The 12,660-nt window shown below is 36.9% G+C and overlaps 1 protein-coding gene across 1 annotated transcript in view; it reads right to left on the bottom strand.

The window, feature by feature from the left end:
• Positions 1-1,109: 1,109 nt before the first annotated feature.
• The window catches only part of VAMP7 (vesicle associated membrane protein 7), a 60,369-nt gene continuing 48,818 nt past the window's right edge, over positions 1,110-12,660 (bottom strand). Inside the window, exons 6-8 of the mRNA XM_043571331.1 lie at positions 9,493-9,560; positions 6,837-6,929; positions 1,110-2,989 (exon numbers count right to left, since the gene is read on the bottom strand). Coding sequence (XP_043427266.1) covers positions 2,921-2,989; positions 6,837-6,929; positions 9,493-9,560 — 230 coding nt within the window. The 3' untranslated portion in view covers positions 1,110-2,920. The remainder of the gene's footprint in view (positions 2,990-6,836; positions 6,930-9,492; positions 9,561-12,660) is intronic.

Below are 12,660 nucleotides of genomic sequence, written 5' to 3'. Positions count from 1 at the left end.
TGTGTTGTACCTCAGGTGCACTGGTTGGGTTTCAAAACTCCAAATTTTAAGGATCTGTCATGGCATGGACCTGCACTGATCTTCTAGGGGAGAGTCTTGCTGTGCTGCAGCTGGTGGTGTGTCCCAGAAGGGCAGTTGCACAAATGCACAGGGGCTTGGAGTTTATGGTAAAGTTCAGCAAAAAGCCAACATCCAAGTTAGCTGCCCTCAGCAGGTGCCTCTGCTATGTTAATGAACTCAATGGTACCTAATGACTCTGCTGTCTGTGGAGAGCCAGTGCCACCTCTCCTAAATGCACTCCAAGAAGGGGAACTGTCTCTCCCAGTGCCACCCAGAGGATTCTCAGACCATGCTGTACATTCTTGGGCCTCTGCCCTCCTCCACAGGAACACCTCTATGCCCACCAAGCTCCACCCTGGTGATGGTGTGCACTTCTAAGACTTCAGACTTTGAGCTCTGTTGCTTATAACAACTTGGGATAATCAGGTCCTCTCATTTTCCCCATCAATGATTTTGGGGAATTTTTTAAAAGTTGATTTGAGAGAGAGAGAGAGAGAGAGAGAGAGCGAGCATGCAAGGCAGGGAGGGGCAGAGGGAGAGGGAGAGAATCCCAAACTGGCTCCATGTTCAGCACGGAGCCTGATATGGGGCTGATCCCATAACCTGGGATCATGACCTGAGATGAAACCAAGAGTCAGATGTTTAACCCACTGAGCCACCCAGGCACCCCTGGGGAATTGTTTACCTTGTGCACTGCACATGCACTCTCACTCTCCTTCTCTCCTCTCTCCCTAATCAGGGGTTCTGCTTCTCTGCAGCACCCATGATTCTATTCTCCTCCAGATCCCATCTCTACATCTACCTTCCTCAATGTGGCCTCTTTTCTCCCACTAGTTGTGCAGTTTGTTCTCTAAGTCCTCAGATTCATTTCTTGGGTATTCAGAATGATTTGATATTTATCTGTGCTCAAGTGATGAGGCAAGCATAGGGTCCCCCTATTACTCTGCCATCTTAACTCCTCCCGGGCCACAATTCTTAATGTATTTTTAGCATAAGTGAACTATGATAAAACGTCATCAGACGAAATTAGATTCAAGGAGGAAAGCTCATTGCAGTAGTCTTAAATTTTATTAATGCCTTCAATTTGTGCGTCATTTAAAACAAGATATGTGCTTTCAAAAGCATTCTTATACATAAATAGACCAATGAACAGTTAAGTAATTTATCCCTAAAACATGCACATCATTTTTACTCAGGTGTGTATAAGAAAGGGAAATAAGCTTTTAAGTCTTTTTCTTTGGATTAAAGACATTTGGAAATTATTATTCAGGAATGCCAAATGTTCTCCTGGAAGAAATGTGTTTTCCAGTAGGAAATGCTGATGTAATTAAAAGGCATTAGTGTTGATAAAGAAGACCGAGAAATACTTGTGCTATGTGTGATCACGAAGAGTTCCAGTGGGCCTAAAGTATATGTCAAAGAAATGAATCAGAGAGCATGAATGAAAAGGTGTATGCAGATGGAAGAACAGGTAGCATGAGTCAGATTATGTGACACGTATATATTCAAGGCACGTGACTAGGATTACACAGATGGCTAGGTTTTACAGACTACATTGTTCTCTATTTGGAAAATAGTCAAATGTAATATAATTTCCATTTACTGGCATTTATTGATAAATAAATGCAATTAGATTTAGGGCAGCAAATGTCCTTTCAGATACACACCAAACTACATAATAGCTAACAGATGCCAGTGTAGCCAAAGCAGTATGATCACACTCCAGTTTTCCCACACTGCAGTTAAATAGATGTTAAACTTTCTGGTATTGTTTCTATACACCATAATGTCTACTCTCAAGTTTCACAAAAGAATTCTTCAAAACTAGTCAGATTAGAGAGTTTATTAATCCACAAAGGATACTAAAACTAGTATTCAACAGCAGTCAAACCCAAACCCTAGAGTTGGCAGTTGACTATATTCAGTTTGGGCTTCTCCCAGACTGGAAAAAATTACCCACACTACCTCCTCTTCATACATCTCTAAAACACTAGCACATCCACTGTGGTTCTTTTATTTTTCTCTGGTGAGCCAGAAGAATTTGCCTTTCCATCTCCTATACTACCCATTCTATTAACCGTACAATTGCCCTAATTATCCACCAAAGAGAAAGAAATATATAAAAAAACACAACCTTCAACAATATTTAAACCATCATCTTTTCAAATCAACTGCAATGGGGGAAAGAGAGGATATCAAGCTCTGCAAAGTTTGTGAATGGTTAAAACTTTCTTCCTGAAAGTGAATACTAGGAGGACAAGGTTACATCTGTGTGTTTCTAATGGCCTAGCAAAATGTTCCCCATATGACTGAAAGAAAATGTTTAAAACTTTACCTGCATGGGCTCCTGGAAACAAGCAGCACCAACAAATTAATTACAATTCCCCAAGTAACAACAATTCTCCATTTATATTGTTTTCAAGCACCTAAAACTCTTCAATAGCAAAAGACATTAGGATGAGATGTTAGCAATGCTTTCTCTTGAATACTGTTGTGTGCACAAAGTTCATCCAAAGTCTTAGTAGACAGTGTTTAAGACTGGTGGTTTCTACCTTGGTGATAGCTTTGTGCAATTGCAAACAAAAATGTTTCTCTAAGCAGATGACTCTAGTTAATGAACTAAAGAAACAAAAGCCTTTTTAAGGCTACTGCTGCAATAAATGGTTCAATCTGAAGTGCACTGGAATAAACTAGACAAAGATAAATCTGGAAGCATACAACAAGATTAAAAAAAAGAAATAGAAGAGAGTTGAAGAGACTGGCAGACACCATCTGTCAGTATTCAAAGGCTTGAATCACATGGATTGCTTTTAACTCCTTGTTCTCTCATATCCTTGGTTAATGATAACTTTTCCTTGTTTTATTTCTTCACACAACTTGGCCATGTAAATCCACCACAGAGAGGTGACACAATGATATAGATGAACACCTAGAGGGAGAGGGAAGGCAATTTTTTTTCTTGAATCTATCATAGGCTCATAAATATAAAGCAAAGCAAAAACCTATTAACAGATATTAGTTCCATTACAGTAGCAGTTGTGTAATAATATAATACACCAACCAAGTATTTTCAAAGGTAGAAGTAGAATTAAAATGATCCTTTTTATTACAGCTCTCACACGTTTGAATTCCACTATACTTTCTTCATTGGGAGAGAAAGCACTGGAGTTGTTTCTCTTCACTAGGAACCAGGCAGAATCAAGCTACATGAGTTAACTCTCATGAAACATCATTAATTATCAAGATCGCAAATTATCGTAATTTTCCTGAAGTATGATTTTATTATGAAGCACATTTTTAGGTTTTACACATGCATTGCTTTTCATTATTAGGATGATTAGAAATATTTAAAAGTATACGGAGAGATTCTACATCTATATAATCTATGAGCAAGAATGTTATGAAACTTTTAGTGAATAATGATATAATTACAATTACCGAATCAAAGGAAAGCTGACGATACAAGTAACAGTAAAAACACTAGTCCTATTGTAGATGTGTTAGCTTTTTAACTGTACTGTAATTTTAAAGTATGATTTTTTAATGGTATATGCTTGTTCACATTACTAAATTCCAAAGATATATTTATTTTAAAAATTAGGTTCACTGCATTAATTTAGTCATTTGTCTTTCTTTAAATTTCAACTTTTTTGAGATCTTTAAGTGGCTGATTTCATTACTCAGTGCCTGGAAAAAAATACATTTATGAATTCCATGCTCACTTCCAAAAGTCAGCAGAGTGTTTTTGCCTACTCTATAAATGTCAGGGAGGGGGATGGTTTATAGCAAATTCTGGCTATTAATGAATAGTTTAAACTCTACACACACACACACACACACACAGACAACACACACACACACACAGATATTCCAATTTGACATGAAGTTGACTATTTGCCACAGACGAAATATAAGGATTTTTAAAGCTAAAGTACAATATATTAGGTGACAACAGCTTTTGGGAAAGACTGATACTGCATTAAGAGCGGTGCTATGCATGTAGTAAGTAATCAATAAATACAGTCTGAATTTAACAATAATCTAGCTTTATAAATCAATCTAAATTCCCAGACCCAAGCAGAAGGAAGAAGGCTAAGCTAAGGAGCCTAGAATGTGCCACCTGAGTATCCTGAGCAAGGAAACATTCAAGGCCATGGCACAATTTCCAGTATAACATCAACAGATCGATGGCTGCCCTTCTCTGTTAGGTAGATCCAGCTATCTAAACCAGAGGTCTTTCAACAGGGGGTCAAGGAAAAGTGGAGCTGATTCAGAGGAATCTGCTCAGAATTAACTTTGGGCTTCTGCAAATGGCAACAGGATAGGGAGAACGGCTGCTTTGCCCAGCCACAAACTACCTTCAATGTAAAGCATCTTCCTCCCACTCTCCTTAGAGCAGCAAGTCTCAAACTTTTGGTTCAGAACCTCTTTATACTCTTAAAATTTACTGAGGATTCCAAATAGCTCTTAAAATAAAAATAATAGACCCATTAGAGATAAACATGACTATTTTTCTCCAAGGTCAGTTTTATGTGTCAATTTTGCTAGGCTACAGTACACAGTTACCCAAACACAAATCTAGGTGTTACTGTATTTTGTAGATGTGATTAAAGCTCATATATCAGTTGCTTTTCAGTAAAGCAGATTATCCTACATAATCTGAATTAGCCTAAATCAACCAGTTAGAAGTCCTTAAGGGCAGAGCTGAGGTTTCCTTGATGAAGAAGAAATTATGCCTGTGTATTACAGCTTTGTTCCTGCCCCAGAGGTCCAGCCTGCCCTTCCTGACAGCCTGCCCTGAGGATTTTGAACTTGCCTAGCCGTTCCCACCATAGCATAAGCTACTTCCCTGTGATGCATATCTTAATATATATCTGGAGAAATTCAAGGAGATGGTACATCTGTTACAAGGACAATTCCATGGGAAAAAAAAAGGTTATACTAAGAATAATAAGAGTTCTTAGAAATTTAAAGCATGGCTATGAAAAATAAATACACAGAATGAAGAGAGCTGAAAAGAAAATTAACTTGCAGGAAGAGTGAACTGAATGATTCTTCCAGAATGCAATGCAAAAAGGAGTTTAAGCATATTAAAATGGTTACCAGACATTTAGGATAGTTCAAAGAGGTCCAGTTTATTTTTACATAGGGGTTACAAAAGGAGAACAGCATATAGACTCATTTATATTTATAGACAAGAGAAATACTAGATAAGAGAACTACTAAATAAACATTATGAAACAGAACTCATAATGCATTAAAGGAATACTACATAATAGCCACTTAGTATTTTATCTCAGAAATGAAAGGATAATTTTAAGTACGTTTATTAATGTAATTATTTATATTAATATTAAATGTAGATAGTCATATTATTAATTCATTGGGAACAGAAATATCATTTCCCAAAATTAAATGCCTATTCCTGACTAAAACTTTAGGCAATCTAGAAACAAAAATAAAATTATTTAACTTGAAAATAAAAATCTAACAAGAATTCATAGTACCTATTACTCTTAAAAATGAAATATTAGAAGCATTCCTATTAAAACCAGAAACTAAAGATGCCACTGACACCATAATTATTCCACACTGCTAGTAACTTTAAATTATATATATATATATGTATACATACCTATATGTAATTACACAGAATTATATATAATGTGCATGTATAAGTTTGATGAGGTTGAAATTATTAACAGATGGTATCATAATTTACCTATAGCAGGGGCTAGCACATTACAGCCCATGGCTTGTGAGCTAAGAATGGTTTTTATATTTTTAAAGGTTTGTTTTTAAAAAAAAGGATATGTGACAGAGACTACATGCAGCCTAAAAAGCCTAAAATATTTACTACCTGGCACTTTACAGAATGTTTGCTGACTCCTGACAGAAGAATCAGAATACAGAATAAACTGACCAACTACTATAACTAGTAAGAGTTATGGAAAGTTGCCAGACACAAAAACAGATTAGAAAAGAGAAAAGAGTGGGGCGCCTGGGTGGCGCAGTCGGTTAAGTGTCCGACTTCGGCCAGGTCACGATCTTGCGGTCTGTGAGTTCGAGCCCCGAGTCAGGCTCTGGGCTGATGGCTCAGAGCCTGGAGCCTGTTTCCGATTCTGTGTCTCCCTCTCTCTCTGCCCCTCCCCTGTTCATGCTCTGTCTCTCTCTGTCCCAAAAATAAATAAACATTGAAAAAAAAAATTAAAAAAAAAAAAAGAAAAGAGAAAAGAGTAATAAAGAAATGGAACATGCAATCAACTAGAAAATAGAAATGTAATTAGAAAATATGGAGTCAATTACAAAATGTATTTTTTTAAATACAAAAGGAGAGAGAGGGAGACACAGAATCTGAAGCAGGCTCCAGGCTCCGGGCTGTTAGCACAGAGCCCAACACGGGGCTCGAACTCACGAACCGTGAGATCATGACCTGAGCCGAAGTCGGAGGCTCAACCGACTGAGCCACACAGGCGCCCCACAAAATGTAATTTTAAAAGAACGCCATTTCAGTAGTGACAAAAACATTAAATATCCAGGAATATTTGGAATGCCTTGCATGACTCCTTACATATAAACATTCTCAATAGCAAGATGAGATGTAAGTAGAATATTTTGGAGTGAATTCATAGCAAAGCCTCTTCTTGCTCATGTGTCTTACCACTGAAAGTTATATGTAGCTCATTTCAGAGTGCTAACAACTGAGAAAGAATTCCAGCTTCAAACTTCTTAAAGTTTGAAAAATAAAGTAACATACTATAATGCCAAAAACTTACGATTGATACGATGATGATGATGATAGTGAGCTTGAGATTCTTCATACACATGGCTCGTGCAAGATTTCTGCTGGTTGTTTTGAAGGTCACAGACTAGGGGAAAAAAACATGAATTATTTGATCCCTGGCACTGACTGCATGACTTATTTGTAGTAATTTCTGTAAACATTTTACTTTCATTAATCATGTTGAATCAAGAATTTATTACTGTCATCACAGGTAGAGACTAGCCATTCGTAATCACTAGTTCTCAGAAGCAGGACTCTGTCAGGTATACAGTAAGCAGTATGAACCCACTGGAAAAGCTTCTCCCCTTTTTCTTCTCCACCAAAGTAATATGTATGGTGCCAAGCATCAGAAGTGGTTCTTCCTGCTAGTGTGAAAGCCTTTTTCTCTTTACGCTTTTCCAGTAAGAAAGGTTCCCTCTAAGTCAGTTGTTTGCAAACACATTTGCCTGTTCTGCCTAATACAATTGCGGGATTTGAGCCATAAAAATCTGTTCAATTTCCACAAGAAGGTTATGTATTTACTTGTATGAGGCCCAAAACCCAAGGAACTTTGCTTCATCCGTTATCCATTTTCTTCTGCAAGAGTGACTTCTCAATAATTCCCACCAGGACACAAACAGTTTAAAACAACCGAACAACAAAATTCCCTAATAGCCCAGCAATTCCACTCCTAGGTATATACCAAACAAAGTTGTATGCTCAAGTTCACCAAAAGTGGAAGAAACATTTCAATTATACATATACTTCAGATACTCAAGAAGGTAGAGGAAAGTATGCATCTGCAAAGGAAACATGTGGAAGATCTAAAAAAGAACCAAATCAAACTTGTAGAGACAAAAAATACATGAAGAGGGAATAATAACAGATTACAAACCACAAAAGAAACGTAATAGAAAGTATCCGAAATGCAGAAAGAAAAAAGGCTGAAAAAATGAACAGATCAATGGGACAAAATAGAGAATCTAGAATTAGAATGGAATCCCAACAGGTGAGCATGGATAAACAAATTGTGGTAGGTAAATTTATACAATGGAATAGTATAAAACAATAAAATAAACTATTACCACGTGCAACAATGTGGATGAATCTCATAGGCCTAATAGTGAAAGAGGCCAGAGAGAAAACAGTATATAACATATGAATCCATTTCTATACATTTAAAAACAAGCAAAACATCATCTAGAGTGAAATAAGTCATAAAATGGCTACTTCTGTTGGGGATTATTAATAGGAAGAAGCATGAGGCAGCTTTCTGAGGTATTGGAAATGTTTTTTATCTTGACCTAACCAGTGGTTACATAGGTATAGATATATGTGTAAAAGATTACTGAATGGTACACTTGCCGCACTTTATCCTATATAGGTTATTCCTCCATAAAGAGAGACATCTGTTAGTTAATTAGTATCTTTCGTTATTCCGGGTCACACAGCCAACAAAATTAAAGACTTATTTGGAAAGTACAAACTATACTAACACTGGCCAAACACAGACTGTTCTAGCTAAATATAGGGCAATCTTCATAGATTAAGAATTTGGTCTGCAGATCTGGAATCAGATACTTCTTTGCCCCATAGCAATGGGTGACAAAGTGAGCCATTATAAAAACCTGGTATTCTGACTTGCTGTATGGTACCACCCTTCCTCCAATTTCCATGTGCTTTGACTGAAATAAAACTATTATCCTCCTAAGAACTATTGTTAATAGATGTCTCTATAAAACTAACAATAACAGTAAACATTGAAATAGCTCTTATTTTGCACCAGATACTGTTAGGCATTTTGCATGCATTACCTGCTTTAATGAGGTACATCTCCATTTTACAGATGATGAGGACTGAGGCATAGACAGGTTAAGTAATTTGCCTAAGATCACAAAACTACTAAGTGGCAAAGATGTGATTCATCCCAGGCATCCTGACTGTGGAGCTTGTGCTCCTAACCACTACGATCTAGCTGCCAGTAAGAATAAACATGATTACTTACTGATCCATTTCAAGGTGTAAACTACTCTATATTTAAATTTGTAATTGTGTAGACCTAAAATTTAACTGATCTCTGCCCTCCATCTACTCACATCTATTCACTGTATATCTATCATCTTTTCCTCAAAACCTTTATCCACTTTCCCGATGGAAAGTGCAAAGACACATATAACTGTAGCGTAAGTAGGGCTCATTGGCCCCTCCCAATATCAAATGACTCTTGCTTGATACAATGAAGGCTCAAGCTGCCATGGTCAGCAAGAAAGAGACTGAACTGTTCAGTTTTCATGATTCATGCTGGATCACAACTGGCCTGCATATTTGTTTCATGTTTCACAAAATGTATAGAAACTGGTATATGCTGCTGAGCTAAATTATAAAGGCACCAATCTAAAGCTTTACAAAACTGTTTCCATACTGTATATTGAGTATATTCCCCAAACCAAAATTTTCTTAATGGCTTCTAATGGGTTGTGGCTTTTATTCTATACCTATACCTCATTATTATCCTCATTGTCACAACATTATCACATAATGGAGGTTAGAAAGGAAAAAAAAATCGCAAATTATTAAATTTAACATATTTCCCTATTATGTTAGCCATCAACCACAGTTTCTCTACTTTATTTAGACCCTGAAAAAACATTACCATATCCCATACTTACCGAATCCACAAGATTTTCTGTTTTATCTATCAATAATTCCAATCTTTCTCCTCGCTGAGCTACCAAATCTGAAAATGTTGGGAAAAACCCAGTAAATATCATTTTATATTACAAATCTTCTATTTTTGTTTTTAAGACAAATATGATTTTAATTGTAGTTGGTACTCTTGACAACTCATTTACTACAGGAGCACCTTTAAGTAATAAAAGACTTTAGTAAAGCTGACCAACTAAAGTAGGGATTGGCAGATTTTGTTTCTGTAAAAGGCCAGATACTAAATGTTTTAGGCTTTCTGGGGCAAATGGTCTCTGCTGCAATTACTCAACTCTGTCAGACATAGACAATATGTAAACAAATGGGCATGATGGTATTCCAATGAAACTTTATGTGGATTTGATCCAAAGGCTATAAGTTTGTAAAGCTCTAAATTAAGGGTATGATTTGAGAGTTTTCAAAAATGGAGCCCTCAACATGAGTGAGAGTTGGACACTTCCAGAATTTCAGTGTGAGAAGTTCCACAGATGCTCTCTCCAACAAAACAACTATAACTTGAAAAATTATGAAAACAAACCACAGCCACCACCATTTAAAGTGTCCTACGGGCATACAGAAAATGGGAGAAACATACACAAGAAAATTAACTAATTCTTAGTAAAAACAGTGAGTCTACAGCATTTGAGCCATGACCTGCCCCATCTTTCAGCACACTGACTCAGAAGTTCTAGTCCTGGCAAGTAAGGCCAGGAGGCTCTCTTTCCCTCCAGGTCCCAGTCAAAGGCTATGCTTTCTCCCCACAAGGGACAAGTCATTAACATTTCTCCTCCTATCCCACGCTACCCCTAGCTCCATAATGCAAAAGCTCTGTTCCAGCAAGGCACACCTGATAGGCCTGGGTTCCTTTCCTTCACCTACTGCCACACATAGGGCAGAAGCTCTATTGGAAGCTTTATTAGATTACACTGGAGTAATTTATGTCTGGGGGACCTCTTACCAAAGAATACAGCAATTAGCCTGCAATTAGTGGAGGCTGACATCTGGGTGTGACAGCAACGGAGGCAGACCAGCTATCAGCCTGACAGGGAGATTAGGAAAAGAGACACTCGAAGAGGATTGTGTCATTCCAGGGTGACTGCATATGCTCAAGGCTATTCCCTCTGAGAAATGACATTAGAGGCTGCACACTGTAGGAGAACTCAAGTTCAAAGAAAAAGTGAAGCCCAGTCACTAAGCAAATAAACAACAAAACAACAAACTCTGGAGGATGGGAATCAGTACCCAGAGTTGCTATGATACATTACCTAAAACATCCAGTTTTCAACAAAAAATTATGAGATATGAAAAAAAGAGGAAACTGTGATCTACAGGGAAAATAGCAGAGGTTGGAAACTTACCTGGGGGGGGGGGGGTGTCAGCTATTGGAATTAGCAGTGGAATGATATTTAAAAATCAGTAATAGAAGGAAAGCTTATGGGGTGAAGCAAAAGCAGTTCATAGAAGGAAATTTAAAGCAGTAAACATCTACATTAAAAAGAAGAAAAATGTCATGTACTGAATCATATCCCCCCAAATTCATATATTGAAGCCCCTAACCCCTAATGTGATGGCTTTGGAGATAGGGGCCTTTAGGAGATAATTAGGTTTAGATGAGGCCATGAGGGCTTATGGTAGGATTAGTGCACTTGTAAGAAGAGACACCAAAGAACTTACTCCGTCTTACTTTCTACCATGTTAAGACATAGTGATAGGGGCCACCTGCAATCTGGGAAGAGAGTTCTCACCAGAATCTGACTAGGTAGAATATGACTAAGAAGGCACCTTGATCTTGGACTTCAAGCCTCCAGAATTGTGAAACAATGAATTTCTGTTATTTAAACCACACAGTCTACAGTAATGTTTTTATAGTAGCCTGAGAAGAGTAAGAAAAAAAGATTTCATACTAATAACCTTTCTACCTTAATGAATTGGAAAAAGGAAGAGCATACTAAATCCAAAGCTAACAGAAGGAAGGAAATAAAAATTAGAACAGAAAAATTTAAAACACAGTAGAGAAAAACACTAGAGAAAAATCAGTGAAACCAGAAATAGGTTTTTGGAAAAGATCAACAAAATTGACAAATCTTTGCATAAACTGACCAAAAAAAAGCAAGGAGAGACAACTCAAATTACTGAAATAATCACTATCAACTTCACAGAAGTGAAAGGGATCCTAAGAGAATGCTACGAATAAGAGTATGTCAATGCATTAGATAACATATAAAATGGGCAAATTCCTAGAAAGACATAAACCATCAAAACAGACTCAAGAAGAAACAGACAATTTGAACAGTTATAATAGACTGAATAATTATAATTTTTAAATTTGAGTACAGTTGACCCACAATGTTACATTCGTTTCAGCTGCACAACACAGTGATTCAACTTCTGTTATGCTCTGCTTACAAGTGTAGCTACCATCTGTCACCATATACTACTATCATTGACTATATTCCCTATGCTCTACCTTTCATCCTTATGACTTGTTAACTCCCATAACTGTATCTCCCACTCCCCTTTCCCCATTTTGCCCATCTCACACCATCCTCCCTTCTTGCAGCCATCAATTTTTTGTCTGTATTTATAAGGCTATTTCTGCTTTTTTGATATATTCATTTGTTGTTTAGATTCCACACATGACTGAAATCATATGGTATCTGCCTTTCTCAGTATGACTTAATTTAACTTAGCATAATACCCTCTAGCCACATCCATGTAGTTACAAATGGCAAGATATCTTTTTTATAGCTGCATAATATTCCATTATATGTACATACCACATCATTTTTATCCATTCATCTATCAATGAGCACTTAGCTTGCTTCTATATCTTCCTTATTGTAAATAATTCTGGAATAAACATAGGTATGCACATATCTTTTCCAATTAATGCTTTCATTTTCTTTGGGTAAATACTCTGAGGTGCAATTATTGTATCATATGGTATTTTGATTTTTAATTTTCTGAGGAACTGCCATACTGTTTGGACAGAGGCTGTAACAATTTATGTACCCACAAACACTGCATGAGGGTTTTTTCCCACATCCTCACAGGTACTTGTTGTATCTTGTGTTTTTGATACTAGCCATTCTCAGAGATGTAATGTGATATTTCATTGTAGTTCTGATTTGCAT

This window comes from Prionailurus bengalensis, chromosome X (assembly GCF_016509475.1).
Source record: "Prionailurus bengalensis isolate Pbe53 chromosome X, Fcat_Pben_1.1_paternal_pri, whole genome shotgun sequence".
NCBI lineage: Eukaryota > Metazoa > Chordata > Mammalia > Carnivora > Felidae > Prionailurus > Prionailurus bengalensis.
The sequence above is the reverse complement of the archived record's forward strand: the minus strand, read 5'-3'. Positions and strand labels throughout refer to the sequence as shown.